Source organism: Scyliorhinus canicula, chromosome 15, assembly GCF_902713615.1.
Source record: "Scyliorhinus canicula chromosome 15, sScyCan1.1, whole genome shotgun sequence".
Classification (NCBI taxonomy): Eukaryota; Metazoa; Chordata; class Chondrichthyes; order Carcharhiniformes; family Scyliorhinidae; genus Scyliorhinus; species Scyliorhinus canicula.
In genome coordinates this window covers 77,104,807-77,121,200 of record NC_052160.1, presented here as the reverse complement: position 1 = coordinate 77,121,200, position 16,394 = coordinate 77,104,807, and the positions used below count along the sequence as shown (strand labels likewise).

Here is a 16,394-nt window from a genome sequence, read left to right as displayed (position 1 = left end):
TCCGACACGCCGCTCGGAGATGGGCCGAGCGGCCTGCCGTTCCCGTCATGAACATGGCGCGCCAGGTAAGTGTGGGGCCTAGGAGGGGCGGATCGGGGATCGAGCACCACAACCGTGCTCGGGAGGGGACTGGCCCGTGATCGGTGCCCACCGATCATCGGGCCGGCGTCTCAAGGGGACGCACTCTTTCCCCTCCGCCGCCCCGCAAATTCAAGCTGCCACGTCTTGCGGGGTGGCTGAGGGGAAAGACGGCAACCGCGCATGCACGGGTTTGAGCTTCCCAACCCGCGCATGCGCGGCTGACATCATTAGGCGCCGCTGCGGCGTCATTCTTGGCGCGCCGGGCCTTGAAGCCAGGGACAAGGCCCGGCCGCCGAGTTTCCCGGTACGGCCCACCTATCCCCCCGGGTAGGGGAGAATAGGGGGCCGGGAGAGGCTTCCGACGCCGTCGTGAACCTCTCCAGGTTTCACGACGGTGTCGGGCCTTGCGGAGAATTCCGCCCCAGGTTTAAATTCACTATTGATAACATTTATAATTCTGAATTCACCAAATGATCAAGAAATTTTAATGGCAGAGAGTTAGTACACCTGCTTTGTCTGGCTTCAGCTCCAACACTGAAACAAAACCAAAACAACACAGACACACCCAAGCTTTTCTCAAAGTGAAACTAAAAGCTGGCAGAAAGCCTAGCTCCACCCGCACTCTGACATCACTGCAGTAATAAACACCCATTTCTTAAAGGTACACCCACTACAGTTATTCTATAAAAACACACATTTCTTAAAGGCACACTCACATGAGAGTGGGGTTATGGGGATAGGATGGGAGAGTGGCCTAGATAGGGTGCTTGGTGATTACCAGATGGGCTGAATGGCCTCCTTCTCACTCGGGATTCTAAGGTTCTATGTAAACCAAATGACGACGTATTAACACTGTTTCTCTCTCCACAGATGCCGATAGATATGAGTTTTGTTTTCCAGCATTTTCTGTTTTTATATCAGATTGCCCAGTACCTACTGTATTTTGCATTTGTAAGATGATCAGGCCTCATTCTCTCTAATGTCCTCAGTTAATTCACATATTTGCTCAGTTTCGCTGGAGGTCAAGCTGGTTTCCCAAGCCTTTTCAGATTTCATTGAAATGCTTTCATCGCCTTGTGTCATTAGCATTGAAATTAGCCACTGTTTTTGCTCAGACTAAATTATATTTTGCAAGAATCATAAAAAGAGTTATGTAAACATGCTTTGCACCAATTTACAGTTTTGTCATACCAGCCCTTCATTTAAACAGTAGTTGTATAATTTGGGATCAGTTTCATTTCAATATTCTTTTGGATGCATACATTGAGCAGCATGGTGGCACAGTGGTTAGCACTGCTGCCTCACAGCGTCAGGGACCCGGGTTCAATTAGAATCATAGAATTATAGAATTTACAGTGGCCATTCGACCCTCGAGTCTACACTGGCCTTTGAAAGAGCACCCTACTTTTTTTTGGAATATTGTTATTGGCATTTTCAATTATACACAGTAAAACTTTACCTTCAATATTTACAGCACGTGTGGTTCTTCTGTACATACAATCGTTCTTGGTATTTTCTCCTCCACCCCCCACCCCCACCCCCGGCCCCTCCTTGGCATCCCCTTCTTTCCTTCAGGGTGTTCTGTCCCCTAGCTTCTATTCTCCCCTGTCCCCCCCACCCCTCCCCTGAAAGCGAGGGCATTGGCCCACTTCCCCATGTGTAGCTCTGGCTGTTCTGATACCCCGAAGATTGCCACTCACAGGCATGGCTTCACCCTCACCCCCACAACCTTGGACATCGCCTCGAAGAAGGCTGTCCAGAACCCCACAAGTTCGGGGTGACAAGTGGGCAGCACGGTAGCATAGTGGTTAGCACAGTTGCTTCACAGCTCCAGGGTCCGAGGTTCGATTCCCGGCTTGAGTCACTGTTTGTGTGGAGTCTGCACATTCTCCCCGTGTGCGTGGGTTTCCTCCGGGTGCTCTGGTTTCCTCCTGCAGTCCATAAATGTCCAGATTAGGTGGATGGCCATTCTGGATTGCCCTTAGTGTCCAAAAAGGTTGGGTTGGGTGGGGTTACTGGGTTACGGGGATAAAGGGCGATGGGGTGGAAGTATGGGGCTTAAATGGGGTGCTTTTTCCCAGGGCCGGTGCAGACTCAATGGGCTGAATTACCTCCTTCTGCACTGTAAATTCTATGATTCTATGATAAGCACACATCATGTGGATGTGGTTGGGCAGGCCTCACTAGCACCTTTCACATTTATCTTCAACATCCGGGAAGAACCTGTTCATTCGGGTTCTGGACAGGTGCGCTCTGTGCACCACCTTTAGCTGCATGAGGCTGAGCCTTGAGAAGGAAAGGGGGAGTTGACCCTGGTCCAGAGTCCCCAGCCCACTTCTGTCCCCAGGTCGTCTCCGCAGTTTCCCTCTTCCTTACTGTCAGTGTTTATCAGGCCCTCTAATAATGTGGTCCCCAGGGCCCTGGGGTATCCCACTGTCTCCTTCCGGAGAAAGTGCCTGGAGGTGTTGAAGTTCCTGGCCTGTCGGGAGTTCCAGGTCGTTCATCTGTCCCCCATGTAAAAGTCCCTGACTTTTAGCCTCCCCCTGTCCTGTCTCCATTTTTTAAAAGTGGTGTCGACCATGGCTGGTGGGAACTTATGGTTTCTGCAGATGGGGGGGACACCTCGGTCAGACTGAAATATTGCCTCATCTGGTTCCATGTCCTTACTGTGGCTACTGCCACTGGGCGGGATGTGTGTTTTGTTCGGGGGGGGATGGGAACGCTGCCATGGCGAGAGCCAGGAGGGTCGGTCCCTTGCAGGAAGCCTCCTCACCCATTCCACATAAAAGCAAATTACTTCGGATGCTGGAATCTGAATCTGAATCTGCTGAGATTTTCCAGCATTTTCTCTTTGGGCTCAACCATTTCATGGTGGGTTCACGTATCCATCCCCTCACTGTCTCCGCTGTACCTGCCCAGTAGTAGCATTATAAGTTTGGTAGTGCCAGGCTGCCCATGTCTTTTCTCCTCTGCAACGTTGATTTAGGGATTCTTGGATTCTTCCTTCCCAGTACGTTCATTTTGATCGTGTGCACCCTCCGCGCCATGGAGAGCGGGAGCGGGTCCCATCTCTGTTCGTCCTTTTTGACATCCTCCGCCAGGCTAGTCAGAGTCCACTTACGGATCTGTGTCCAGTCCCGGGCTATTTGGAACCCCAGGTAGCGGAATTTGTTTTGGGCTAATTTGAATGGGAGTCCTCCAGCAACGTCCCTCCCCCCGTTTGGGTTCACCAGGAATGGCTCACTCTTGCCCAAGTTAAGTTTATAACCCGAGAAGTTTCCAAACTCTTTCAGGAGCTGCATGATTGCTCTCAGGCCTTTCTACGATTCTGAGACATAGAGTGAGACTCTGTGCTCTGCCTCCCCTTTGGATGCCCTTCCAGCTTTTCATGTCTCACAGAGCGACCGCTAAGGGTTCAATTGCCAGGGTCAACAACAGTAGAGACAGTGGGCATCCCTGCCGTATGCTTCTGTGCAGCTGGACGTATTGAGAGCTGGCGGTGTTGGTCCGAATGCTCACCTTGGGGGCGTTGTACAGGATTTTAACCCAGGAGGTGAACCCTGCTCCTAGCCCAAACTGCTCCAGTACCTCAAAGAGGTAATTCCACTCAACGCGGTCTGCATCCAAGGAGATGCATCTAGGTGTTCTCTCCCTTGGGATCATTATTACATTCATCAGCCGCCTGATGTTTGTAATAAGCTGCCTACTTTGACAAAGCCCGTCTGGTCCTCTGCGACCACCTCTGGCAGGAAGTTCTCCAGCCTCTTGGCCAGAACCTTCGCGAGTATCTTCACGTCTATATTCAGGAGTGTAATGGGTCTGTATGAGCTGCATTCCATCGGGTCTTTATCTTTTTTGGGTATCACCGATATTGTGGCCTCTGTTAGTGTAGGAGGCAGGGTGCCCTTCGCCAGCGAGTCTGCGAACATGTCCCTTAGATGTGGGGCCAGGACTGGCGCAAATTTTTTATAGAAGTCCGTTGCCTTCCCTGCCCGCATGGAGCTGCTGCTCTCCATGATTTCTCCATTTTCCCCACCTGTCCACACCCACAACTAGCATGTCCAGTCCATCGAGGAACTGTTTTAAACACAGAGGTGTGCTGCCCTCGGTAGAATGTCTCGAATGCCAGATTGACCTCTTTTGGTTCCATTACCAGTCTGCCTCTGCTGTCTTTTGTCTGTGCTATTTCCCTAGTGGCTTCCTGCTTTCTCAGCTAGTGAGCCAGTAGGTGGCCTGTCTTCTCTCCATGCTTGTAGAAGGTCCCCTGTGTTTGGCAGAGTTGGTGTACTGCTTTCCTAGTGAATAGCAGGTTAAAATCCATTTGTAACTCTTTCCTCTCCGCCAGAAGCTCTACAGTCAGTGATTCGCAGTACTTTCTATCGATCTCCAGGACGGAGTCAATCAACTGTTGCCTGGCTGCCTTCTCTTTCCTGTCTCTGTAAGCCTTGTAGGCTATAATTTACCCCTGACCACGGCCTTTAGTGCATAGTCGCCTTTGGCCTGTGATGTTTTCTGGCAGAAGGCCTTGTCGACCAAGAGATCCATGTCCAACCTCCATGTGGGGCTTTGGGCATGGCCCTCTCCAACCTCACATTCATGTAATGTGGAGAGTGGTCGGAGATGAATATCGCGGAGTTTTCTGCTCCTACTATTCCTGAAAGCATCAATTTCCCCACTGCAAAGAAGTCGATCCAGGTGTATATACCTGTTAATCGGCGAGAAGAACGAGAATTCCCTCTCGCCAGGGTGCACGATCCACTACAGGTCCACAGCCCCCACCTGTTCCATGAATGTTCCCAGTTCATTCGTCATGCCTGTTCCCCGTTCTGGAGTTTCTTAGTTGGTCAGTGGGTCCTGTACACAGTTAAAATTCGCCACTCTTAATCAGTGTGTCGAGGTCAGGGATTTCCGGCATGATCTTCTTTATAAATTCTGTGTCATCCCAGTTGGGTGCGTATACATTTACCAGTACGACCCTCAGGTTGTCTCCGGCAGGAAGATCATGTTGGCCTTCAGGCTTCTTAAGTGGGTGATGATTCTGGATCTTTTCACCGGACCGTTAAGTCACATTCCATGTGAATATCCTGATGGGGGGTTACTGGTCCCCCCCCGTTTCCTGCGGGATCAACCATATTGATGTATCGTCAATTGGACTCGAGACACGATGAAGATCCAAACTGTGGCTTTAATCAGCTAGTTGTTAGCCCGGTGGTCGACTACAGAGAAAGGCCGACCGCCGGGAACTCTGGGTACTTATACCTCGGAGGCGGGGTCTACTTGCCTCTCGACCAATTGGTGAGCAGTCACATGACTAGTCCCAGCCAATCTGACGAGAGGCACATGGCAAGCCAGAGCCAATGGGAAACCCATGCTCTGCACCAATGGCAGTGCTCGCATTCATACCACCACACACACTTACCTGGTGGATGTGCCCCTGTACTCTTTATTAGGTGGCCGACCAAACCGTCCTCACAGTTAAGCCGGGCCCTTTCGGGGTTTTCCTTTGTCCAGGGGGCACCCAACATGGCCGCCAACTGTGTGTACACCACGGTGTTGTGCCCCTGCACTCAGGAGTTTCCCTTTGTTTATGAATCATCCAAAGTGGCTGCTTGTGGTGTCATCTTGTTCCCTCTGCCTGCTCCCTACCTTCCCAAGCAAATTCAGTTGCCAACTCTCTTTCTCCGATCAGTGCCCTGAATGTACTGTGCTCCCCCTGCCCCCCCGTCCCCTTCCCACGTCTCACCCTCCCTGTCCCCCCCTGCATTCCCCCATCTTGCTGCTGTGTCTCCTCCCCCCCACCACCCCGGCCAGGCGCTCCCTCTCCGCTCCCTGTCCTCCCTTGCTAGCCCACCCTGCTAGTGTGGTGGCCCCCCCTCCCTGGGCTGGTCTAGCCCTTTGCCTGTGTTCTCCAACTGCCTTTTTTTCCTCTCCGCCCACTCACCTCCTTTCCCTGTCCTCACTCTCTCCTGCAACCTATCTTTCTGTTCAGAATGAGGCAGTACAGTCCCGCACAGACACATAGCCAAGACTATAAGTCTCTGGTTCTTTCTCTGACTTTCAGCGATCCTCCTCTGGTACGCCTTCATCTCAGCCGTGCTTGTTCTCTGTCCAGGCCGCTAGTCCGTACAAAGTCATTTGTTTATGTTGTATTGAAATAATATTCTTTGCTCTGGTACGCAACCCAGAGTCTGGCCGGGAATAACATGCCAAATCACACCCCACTCTTGTAGAGCGCCAATTTTGCCTTGTCAAACCTTATTAAACCCGGCCGTTTTCTTTCCCATGTCTGTCCCAATATCCTGATTGATACGGATTCTTTGCCGATCCAGGTATCAGTGCAGCTTTGCTGTAATTGCTCTTGGCTGCTCCCCCCACCTTGAGCTTTGGTCTGGGCGACCTGTGTGCCCTGTCGAGTTCTGGGGGGATTGGAGAAACTGTCCCTCCCGACTCGGTTGCCCAGCATTTGGGCGATATAGTCTGTTGGGTCTCTGCCCTCGATGCCTTCCGGCAGGCCCATAATTCATATATTCTGCCTCCGGGACCCGTTTTCTGGTCCTCGACCTTTCCCTTCAAACTCCCCTGGGCCGCCACCAACCTTTTCACCTCTACAAATGCTTCTGAAAGTGACTTTTTAGTTGTGGTTGGGAGGAGAGCCACTTGATGTGCATTCTCTCAACACATCACCGTCACCGGAATACAGAGTACCCTACTTAACCCCACACCACCACCCTACCCCCGTAACCCAGTAACCCACCTAACCTTTGGACATTGGCAATTTATCACAGCCAATCCACATAACGTGCACATCTTTGGACTGTGGGAGGAACCCGGAGCACCCGGACGAAACCCACACAGACAAGGGGAGAACGTGCAGACTCCGCACAGACAGTCACCCGAGGCTGGAATTGAACCCGGGTCCCTGGAGCTGTGAGGTATCACTGCTAACCACTGTGCCACCGTGCCGCCAAATTCTGACCTTGAGCAACTGTCTGTGTGGAGTTTGTATATTCTCCTTATGTCTGCCGTGGGTTTCCTCCACTTCTCCTGAGTGTCCGAAATGTGCAGGTTAGGTGGGGTTACGGGAATAGGATGGGGGAGACGGCCTAGATGTGTGCTATTTCGGAGGCTCTGTGCAGACCAGATGGGACAAATTGCCTCCTTCTGTACTGTAGGAATTCTATTATTTTATTGATGACCTGTTTAGCTGTCTACCACACTATTTGGTATTGAACTGTCTACCACACTATTTTCCCTTGAACGATTAGAAAAGGATATTTTCATGAATAGGAATTCTCCTCACAGGGAAAAAAAGTTGCATCCTTCCACTACCCAGGAGGAAATGTGACATACGGCGGAGAAGCACTGTACAGATCTCTAGGGGAATCACTTATTCACCCAGATGCTAATGAGACAGAATGGAGGATAAACATTGATATTGTCATGGAGTGGTTTGAAAAGGAAGACTTTGATTTTGTAACTTTATACTATGGAGAGCCTGATCATATTGGACATAAAACGGGACCAGAGACACAGGAGAGACGTGATATAATCCGGCAGATTGATAGAACCATTGGTTACCTAATAGACAACATTGAGAGACACAACCTGAAGGAAAAGCTAAATGTTATAATAACTTCAGACCATGGGATGACAACCATAAAGAAAGCCCCTGAAGTGAATGAAATCAGGCTGTCAAAATTCATCGATTTTAAAAATATTAAACTTGAGCTTTTAGACTACGGCGGCTTTGGGATGCTTTTACCAAAGGAAGGAAAGACAGAAGAAGTTTACCAGGCATTGAAGAATGCCCACCCTCATTTAAAAGTCTATAAAAAGGAGGAGTTTCCTGAAAGATTTCATTATAGTAAAAATGATCGTGTTTTACCAATCCTTGTTTATGGAGACCTTGGCTATAATGTAAATGGGGTAAGTAACAAATACTTTTATTTATGTTTTAACTATATAAGGGTCATGGAAAGAGTAATTCATTCAAAACATGTGAATCTCTATTTTCGATATAAATTAAATAATAAATGATCTGAACGTTTGATCATGGAATCAGAATCACAGAATAATAGAGTACAGAAGAGGCCATTTGGCCCATCGAGTCTGCACCGCCGCATGAAAGGCAACTGATCTGCCAATTCTAATCCCATTTGCCAGCACTTGGCGCATAGCCTCGAATGTTAAGCCATGCCAATTGCTCATCCAGGTACTTTTTAAAGGATGTGAGGCAACCGGCCCTCTACCACCCTCCCAGACAGTGTGTTCCAGACCATTACCACCCTCTGGGTAAAAACGTTTTCCTCAAATAGCCCTGAACCTCCCACCCCTCACCTTGAACTTGTGTCCCCTCGTAACCAATCCTTCAACTAAGGGGAACAGCTGCTCCCTATCCACCCTGTCCACGCTAAATTGCCCCTTAGTGTCCAAAGCATTATGTGAGGTTAGTGAGTTATGGGGATGGCGTGAGGGTGTGGGTCTAGGTAAGGTGCTCTTTCCAAGTGTCAGCCCAACGGGTCTGCACCAGCCCTCTGAAGTAGCACCCTACTGAGTCCAACTCCCTGCCCTCTCCCTGCAACCCCATAACCCCACCTATGTTTCACGTTTTTGGTCACTAGGAGTAATTTAGCATGTCCAATCCACTTAACCTGCACATTTTTGTATGGTGGGAGGAAACTGGAGCACCCGAAGGAAACTCACTCGGACACGGGCTAAAGTGAAAATTCCACATAGACAGTTACCCAAGGCCAGGAATGAATCCGGGACCCTGGCAAGGTGAGGCAGCAGTTCTGACCACTGTGGTACCGTGCCACCTCTGGACAACTTAAAATAGAGTCATTCTGCAGGTTTATCTTTCCTCTGGTAGACCAGACTGAGATAGGGAATTTATGTGCAACATAAACATAAAGGTTATTGCGGCACAGTATTTTGGCTCATTGAGTCCAAATTCTCTGTAGAGCAATTAAGTCAGTCTGATTCCCTCACTCTATTCCGGTAACCAGGCAAATGTATTTCTCTCAAACACCCATCCAATTTGTTTAGGAATTGTTGATCATTTCTGTTTCCAACATACTTTGCCACCAGACCGGAGAGATAGGGTGTTCTTTCAGAGGGTCGGTGCAGATTCGATGAGCCAAATAGCCTCCTTCTGCACTGTAGGGATTCTATACAATATATGGTAGTGCAGCGATTCAAAGGCCAGGCTATTGGTCTGAGGACATGGGTTCAAATCCCACCACAGCAGCTAGTGAAGTTTAAATTCAGTTATTAAATCTTAAATAAAAAGCTAATCTCACTAATAATGACCATGGCAACTATCCTCGTTTGTAGTAAAACACATCTGGTTCACTAACCTTTAGGGAAGGAAACCTGCCGTCCTTACTTCGTCTGGCCTACATGTGACTTCGGACGCACAGTAACGTGGTTGACTCTTAATTGCTCTCTGAAATAGCCAAGTGGGACATTCAGTTTAAGACAATTAGACATGGGCAACAAATGCTGGTCTTACCCATAATGTCCACATCCCATGAATGAATTTCTAAAAACTGCCTTAACAAGTTGGTTCATTTCTTATTGAAAAGAGTTGTTACATCTTCATTTCTATTTTTCTGAGGTTAAAATTTTCCAGCAGGCAGCTTATAACTTCCAAATTTTAACACTTAACTGCACATATTCATTCAAGTTGCTATCTGATTTGCACATTAATTGCCTTTAATTTCATTAGTATTGTTACTGTAAATTCTGGCACAAAAAGTTCAGGGAAGAGATGATACAATTTTGTTAATTTGAAATGCACAGGTAATTTTTGGAAACGAGAGGTAGTCATATAAAAAATGTTCATTGTCTGAGTATTGTGGGAGTCATTGAGATATTCATCAATCGACCATTTCATTTTCATTCATTTCATTTCATTTATCATTTCAGAGAATCATACTTTACATTAATAAAGGAGACCATGGATTTGACAATAAAGAAATGGACATGAAGATGATTTTCCGAGCTTTTGGCCCTGATTTTAAGAGTGCATACCTGTCAGAACCTTTTGACAGTGTTCATATATATCCATTGATGTGTAAGTTAATAGGAGTAAAGCCTGAACCCAACAATGGATCGTTAATGTATACTGATGGGATGTTGGTAGATTCATTTGAAAATGGATTGGAGAAACCAGGTATTGAGTAGTTTTTCTTTTTTTTTAACAAACAATTTTATTGAGGTATTTTAGGCATAAGTGACATTGTACAGTACAAAAAAAAAGAAGTCAAGAAACAAATTACAAATTAAACATAGTGCAAACCACGGCTCTGTTCATGCACAGACTTGCCTCAATATCCCCCTACTCTACTCTACCCTAGCCCCCACCCCCCTGCTGACGCTTACTCCTCTACGAAGAAGTCAATAAATGGCTGCTACCTTCGGGCGAACCCTAGTAGTGAACCTCTCAAGGCGAACTTGACTTTCTCTGGGCCAAGAAAGTTCGCCATGTCCGATAACCATACCTCAGCCCTCAGGGGCTTTGAGTCCCTCCATGCTAACAGTATTCGTCGCCAGGCTACCAGGGAAGCAACGGCCAGAATGTCGGCCTCTCTCTCTTCCTGGACTCCCGGGTCCTCCAAAACCCCAAAGATTGCCACCTCCGAGCTCATTACCACCCCAGTTTTCAATACACGGGACATGACATCTGCGAATCACTGCCAATACCCCCTGAGTTTAGGGCACTACCAGAACATGTGTACATGGTTAGCCGGCCCTCCGGCGCATCTAGCACACTTGTCCTCCAGCCCAAAGAATCTGCTCATCTGGGCCACCGTCATGTGGGCCCGGTGCACGACCTTAAACTGGATCAGGCTGAGCCTGGCGCATGTTGCGGTCGTGTTTACTCTGCTCAGGGCGTCTGCCCAAATACCGTCCATCAGCTCCCCCCCGAGCTCCTCCTCCCACTTAAGCTTCAGGTCCTCGGTCTGCATATCCTCAGCTCCCATTAGTTCCTTTCAGACGTCTGAAACTCTACCCTCTCCCACCTCTCCCCTAGAAACTACCCTGTCCTGCCTCCCCTTCGGCGGGAGACGTGGGAAGGACGGCACCAGTCTGCATACAAAATCCCTCACCTGTAAGTATCTAAAGTCGTTCTCTCTCTGGTTTAGATCACTAAGGGGCTGATTTAGCTCACTAAGGGGCTGGTTTAGCTCACTAAGGGGCTGGTTTAGCTCACTTGGCTAAATCGCTGGCTTTTAAAGCAGACCAAGCAGGCCAGCAGCACGGTTCGATTCCCGTACCAGCCTCCCCGGACAGGCGCCGGAATGTGGCGACTAGGGGCTTTTCACAGTAACTTCATTGAAGCCTACTCGTGACAATAAGCGATTTTCATTTCATTTTCATTTTCTCGCCAGCCCAAACGCCTCCAGCGCCCTCATGCTCGGAAAGCTCCCTTCCAGGAACAGATCCCCATCCTCACAATCCCCGCCCTCCTCCACAATCATTACCCCCCAGTCCATGTTCCCCGGGGCAAATCGGTGGTTGCCGCAGATTGGGTCCACACCGATGCTCTTACCTCCCCTACATGCCTCCTCCACTGGCCCCAGATCCGAAGAGCCGCCACCACTATCGGGCTGGTGGAGTACCGTGCCGGCGGAAGCAGCAGGGCACCGTGACCAGGGCTGCTAAGCTAGTGCCCCTGCACGAAGCAGCCTCCATCCCCGACCCCGCACCCACAATCCATTTCCTTATCATCACTGTGTTGACCACCCTCTTCACCGACGGGGACTTCCCTGCCCATACAAATCCCAGAATAATTTTATTCAGCCTCTTAAAGATAAAGATGGGGAGACACTGAAAAACAAACAAGAACCGCGGGAGAATTGTCATCTTAACAGTCTACACCCTTCCCGCCAATGACAGCGGGAGCGCATCCCACCTCCGATCTCCTCCCTCACTCGTTCCACCAGTCGGGACAGGTTGAGCTTATGCAACTTGCCCCAGTCCCATGCCACCTGAATGCCCAAATATCGGAAACTCTCACCCACTAGCCTGAACGGCAACCCCTTCAGCCTACTCTCCTGCCCCCTCGCCTGAATTACAAACAACTCGCTCTTAGCCATGTTCAGTTTATATCCGGAGAACCGGCCAAATTCCCTCAGGATTGCCATAACACCGTCCATCCCCACCATTGGGTCCGATACATATGACAGCAGATCATCCGCGTATAACAAGACTCTATGTTCCACTCCCCCCCCGGACCAGCCTTTTCCAGCCCCTAGAAGCTCTCAGTGAAAGTCACAGAATTGTGGTCACAATCTCCAAAATGCTCCCCCACTAACAAATCTATCACTTGCCCTGGTTCATTACCAAGTACTAAATCCAATATGGCCTCCCCTCTGGTCGGACAATTTACATACTGTGTTAGAAAAGCTTCCTGGACACACTGCACAAACACTACCCCATCCCAACTATTTGATCTAAAGTGTTTCCACTCAATATTTGGGAAGTTGAAGTCACCCATGACTATTACCCTGTGACTTCTGCACCTTTCCAAAATCTGTTTCCCAATCTGTTTCTCCACATCTCTGCTGCTATTGGGGGGCCTATAGAAAACTCCCAACAAGGTGACTGCTCCTTTCCTATTTCTGCCTTCAACACATACTACCTCAGTAGGCAGATCCTCCTCGAACTGCCTTTCTGCAGCTGTTATACTATCTCTAATTAACAATACCAACCCCCACCTCTTTTACCATCCTCCCTAATCTTATTGAAACATCGATAATCTGGAACCTCCAACAACCATTTCTGCCCCTATTCTATCCAACTTTCCATGATGGCCACAACATCGTAGTCCCAACGTCTGATCCATGCCTTAAGTTCACCCACCTTATTCCTGATGCTTCTTGCGTTGAAGTATACACACTTCAACCCATCTCCATTCCTGCAAGTACTGTCCTTTGTCAGTGTTACCTTCCCCACTGCCTCACTACACACTTTGATGTCCTGAACATCGGCTACCTTAGTTGCTGGACTATAAATCCGGTTCCCATTCCACAGCCAAATTAGTTTAAACCCTCCCTTCCTGCTTGTACAGGTCCCACCTTCCCCAGAATGCGCTCCAATTATCCAAACACCTAAAGCCTTCCCTCCTACACCATTTCTGCAGCCACGTGTTCAACTGCACTCTCTCCCTATTCCTAGCCTCGCTATCACGTGGCACAGGCAACAAACCAGAGATAACAACTCTGTCTGGCCTGGCTTTTAACTTCCAGCCGAACTCCCTAAACTTGTTTATTACATCCACACCCCTTTTCCTCCCTACGTCGTTGGTACCAATGTGCACCACGACTTCTGACTGCTCACCCTCCCCCTTAAGGATCCTGAAGACATGATCCGAGACATCCCTGGCCCTGGCACCCGGGTGGCAACATATCTTCCAGGAGTCTCGCTCGCAACCACAGAATCTCCTATCTATTCCCCTAACCATTGAGTCTCCTATCACTATTGCTTTTCTATTCTTCCCCCTTCCCTTCTGAACCCCAGAGCCAGACTCAGTGCCATTGGTCCGGTCGCTAGGGCCTTCCCCCTCATCCCCCCCCCCCCCAACAGCATCCAAAACAGTATACTTGTTTTGAAGGGGAACAGCCACGAGGGATCCCTGCACTATCTGCCCGTTCATTTTCTTTCCCCTGACTGTAACCCAGCTACTCTTGTCCTGTACCTTGGGTGTGGCTACCTCCCCTGTAACTCTTCTCTATTACCCCCTCTGCCTCCCGGATGATCTGAAGTTCATCCAGCTCCAGCTCCAGTTCCCTAACGGTCTCTGAGGTGCTGGAGTTGGGTGCAATTCCCACAGGTATAGTCAGCGGGGACACCGGTGGTATCCCTCACCACCTACATCCTACAGGAGGAGCATACAACTGCCCTAGCCTCCATCCCCTCTTACCTTACAGAATATAGCTGCACTGTGGAGCAACTGGAACTCCGCCCTCCGACTCTGCTCCCAGTCAGCTGCAATCTCTGTAAACTCCGGGCTCTCTTCTCGCTCTTTGAGAAAATGAAATGAAAGGAGCACTTTACTCCCTCCTCACCTAACTCTCTCAGTCACCAAACTCTCACTATAGCACTCTAATGCACCCAAATTCAGCACTCCCTCAGTCACCACACACTCACTAGAGCACTCAAATGCACCAAATTCAGCACTCCCTCAGTCACCAAACTCTCACTATAGCACTCAAATGCACCCAAATTCAGCACTCAGTGCAAACAAAGTCTGCACTGTAGCTGGCTCACATTTATATTGTGACTCTAGCCTCTGAAAACTGGCCTAATCCAATTAACTAATTAACAAGCTCCAGCTGCAAGTAGCAACAAGTAGAACCTTTGTTTAAAGCTGATTGAAAATTTACCTTCTGAACCAAACAACAACTTTTAAGTTAATTAACTAAATAAAAAAAGACTAGACTTTAGATACAAATAAAAAATAAAGCCTTAATATCCCTCAGTCACCAAACTCTCATTCTAGCACTCAAATGCACCCAAATTCAGCACTCAGTGCAAACTCAATACAAATGAGGCAGACTTGATCAGGGAACTTGAGGTGAAGGAACCCTTATGGAGCAGTGACCACAATATGATAGAATTTTGCAGTTTGAGAGGGAGAAGCTGCAATCAGATGTAACGGCATTACAATTAAATAAGTGTAACTACAAAGACATGAGGGAGGAGCTGGCCAGAGTTGATTGAAAAAGGAGCCTAGCAAGGAAGACAATGGAACAGCAATGGCAGGAGTTTTTGGCGGTTATTCGGGAGGCACCACAGAAATTCATCCCAAGGAGGAGGAAACAGCAAAGGGAGGACAAGGCATCCATGGCTGACAAGGGATGTCAAGGGCAGCATAAAAGAAAAAGCATACAAAGTGACGAGGATTAGTGGGAAGCCAGAGAATTGGGAAGCAATAAGGGAGGAGAAGATGAGGTACGAGTGCAAGCTAGTTAGTAATATCAAGGAAGATAGGAAGAGTTTTTTCCAATATATGAAAGGTAAGAGAGAGGCAAAAATAGACATTGGACCACTGGAAAATGTGGGTGGAGAAGTAATAATAGGAAGCAAAGAAATGGCAGATGAACTGAATAGTTACTTTGCATCAGTCTTCAAAGTGGAAGACACCAGTGGAATGCCAGAGCTCCAGGAGAACCAAGGGGCAGAGGTGAGTGCAGTGTCCATTACTAAGGAGAAGGTTCTGGGGAAACTGAAAAGTCTGAAGGTGGATAAGTCACCTGGACCTGATGGACTACACCCCAGGGTCTTAAAAGAGATAGCTGAGGAAATTGTGGAGGCATTGGTGATAATCTTGCAGGAATCAGTAGAGGCAGGAAGGGTCCCAGAGGACTGGAAAGTGGCTAATGTAACACCGCTATTTAAGAAGGGAGGGAGGCAGAAGATGGGAAATAATAGGCCGATTAGCCTGACTTCGGTCATTGGTAAGATTTTAGAGTGTGTTATTAAAGATGAGATCGCAAAGTACTTGGTAGTGCATAGTAAAATAGGACTGAGTCAGCACAGCTTTGTCACAGGGAGGTCGTGTCTGACAAATATGTTAGAGTTCTTTGAGGAGGTAACAAGGAAATTAGACAGGCAGAAGGCACAGAGTGGGATAAAGGGGTCTTTTTCAGGATGGCAGCCATTGACTAGTGGTGTGCCTCAGGGGTCTGTGCTGGGATCACAACATTTCACGATATACATTAACGATCTGAAGGCACTGTTGCTAAGTTTGCAGATGATACAACGATCTGTAGAGGGACAGGTAGTATTGAGGAAGCAAGGGGGCCGCAGAAGGATTTGGACAAGCTCGGAGAGTGGACAATGAAGTTGCAAATGACATACAATGTGTGAGGTTATGCACTTTGGAATTGGAATTTAGGCATAGACTATTTTCTAAATGGGGAAATGCTTAGGAAATCAGAAGCACAAAGGGACTTGGGAGTCCTTGTTCACGAATCTCTTAAGGTTAATGTGCAGGTTCAGTCGGCAGTTAAGAAGGCAAATGCAATGTCAGTGTCAAGAGGGCTAGAATACAAGAGCAGAGAGGTACTTCTGAGGCTGTATAAGGCTCTGGTCAGACCCCATTTGGAGTATTGTGAGCAGTTTTGGGCCCTGTATCTAAGGAAGGATGTGCTGGCCTTGGAAAGAGTCCAGAGGGGGTTCACAAGAATGATCTCTGGAATGAAGAACTTGTCATATGAGGAACGGTTGAGAACTCTGGGCCTGTACTCATTGGAGTTTAGAAGGATGAGGGGGAACTTATTGAAACGTACAGGATACTGCGAGGC

At 48.5% G+C, this 16,394-nt stretch overlaps 1 protein-coding gene across 4 annotated transcripts in view; it reads left to right on the top strand.

The window, feature by feature from the left end:
* Positions 1-16,394, top strand: part of zgc:153896 (uncharacterized protein LOC569930 homolog) — an 85,930-nt gene that overhangs the window by 44,394 nt on the left and 25,142 nt on the right. For all 4 annotated transcript variants that reach the window (XM_038820580.1, XM_038820582.1, XM_038820583.1 and 1 more), the window contains 2 exons: positions 7,384-8,007; positions 10,009-10,255. In XM_038820580.1, coding sequence (XP_038676508.1) covers positions 7,384-8,007; positions 10,009-10,255 — 871 coding nt within the window. The remainder of the gene's footprint in view (positions 1-7,383; positions 8,008-10,008; positions 10,256-16,394) is intronic.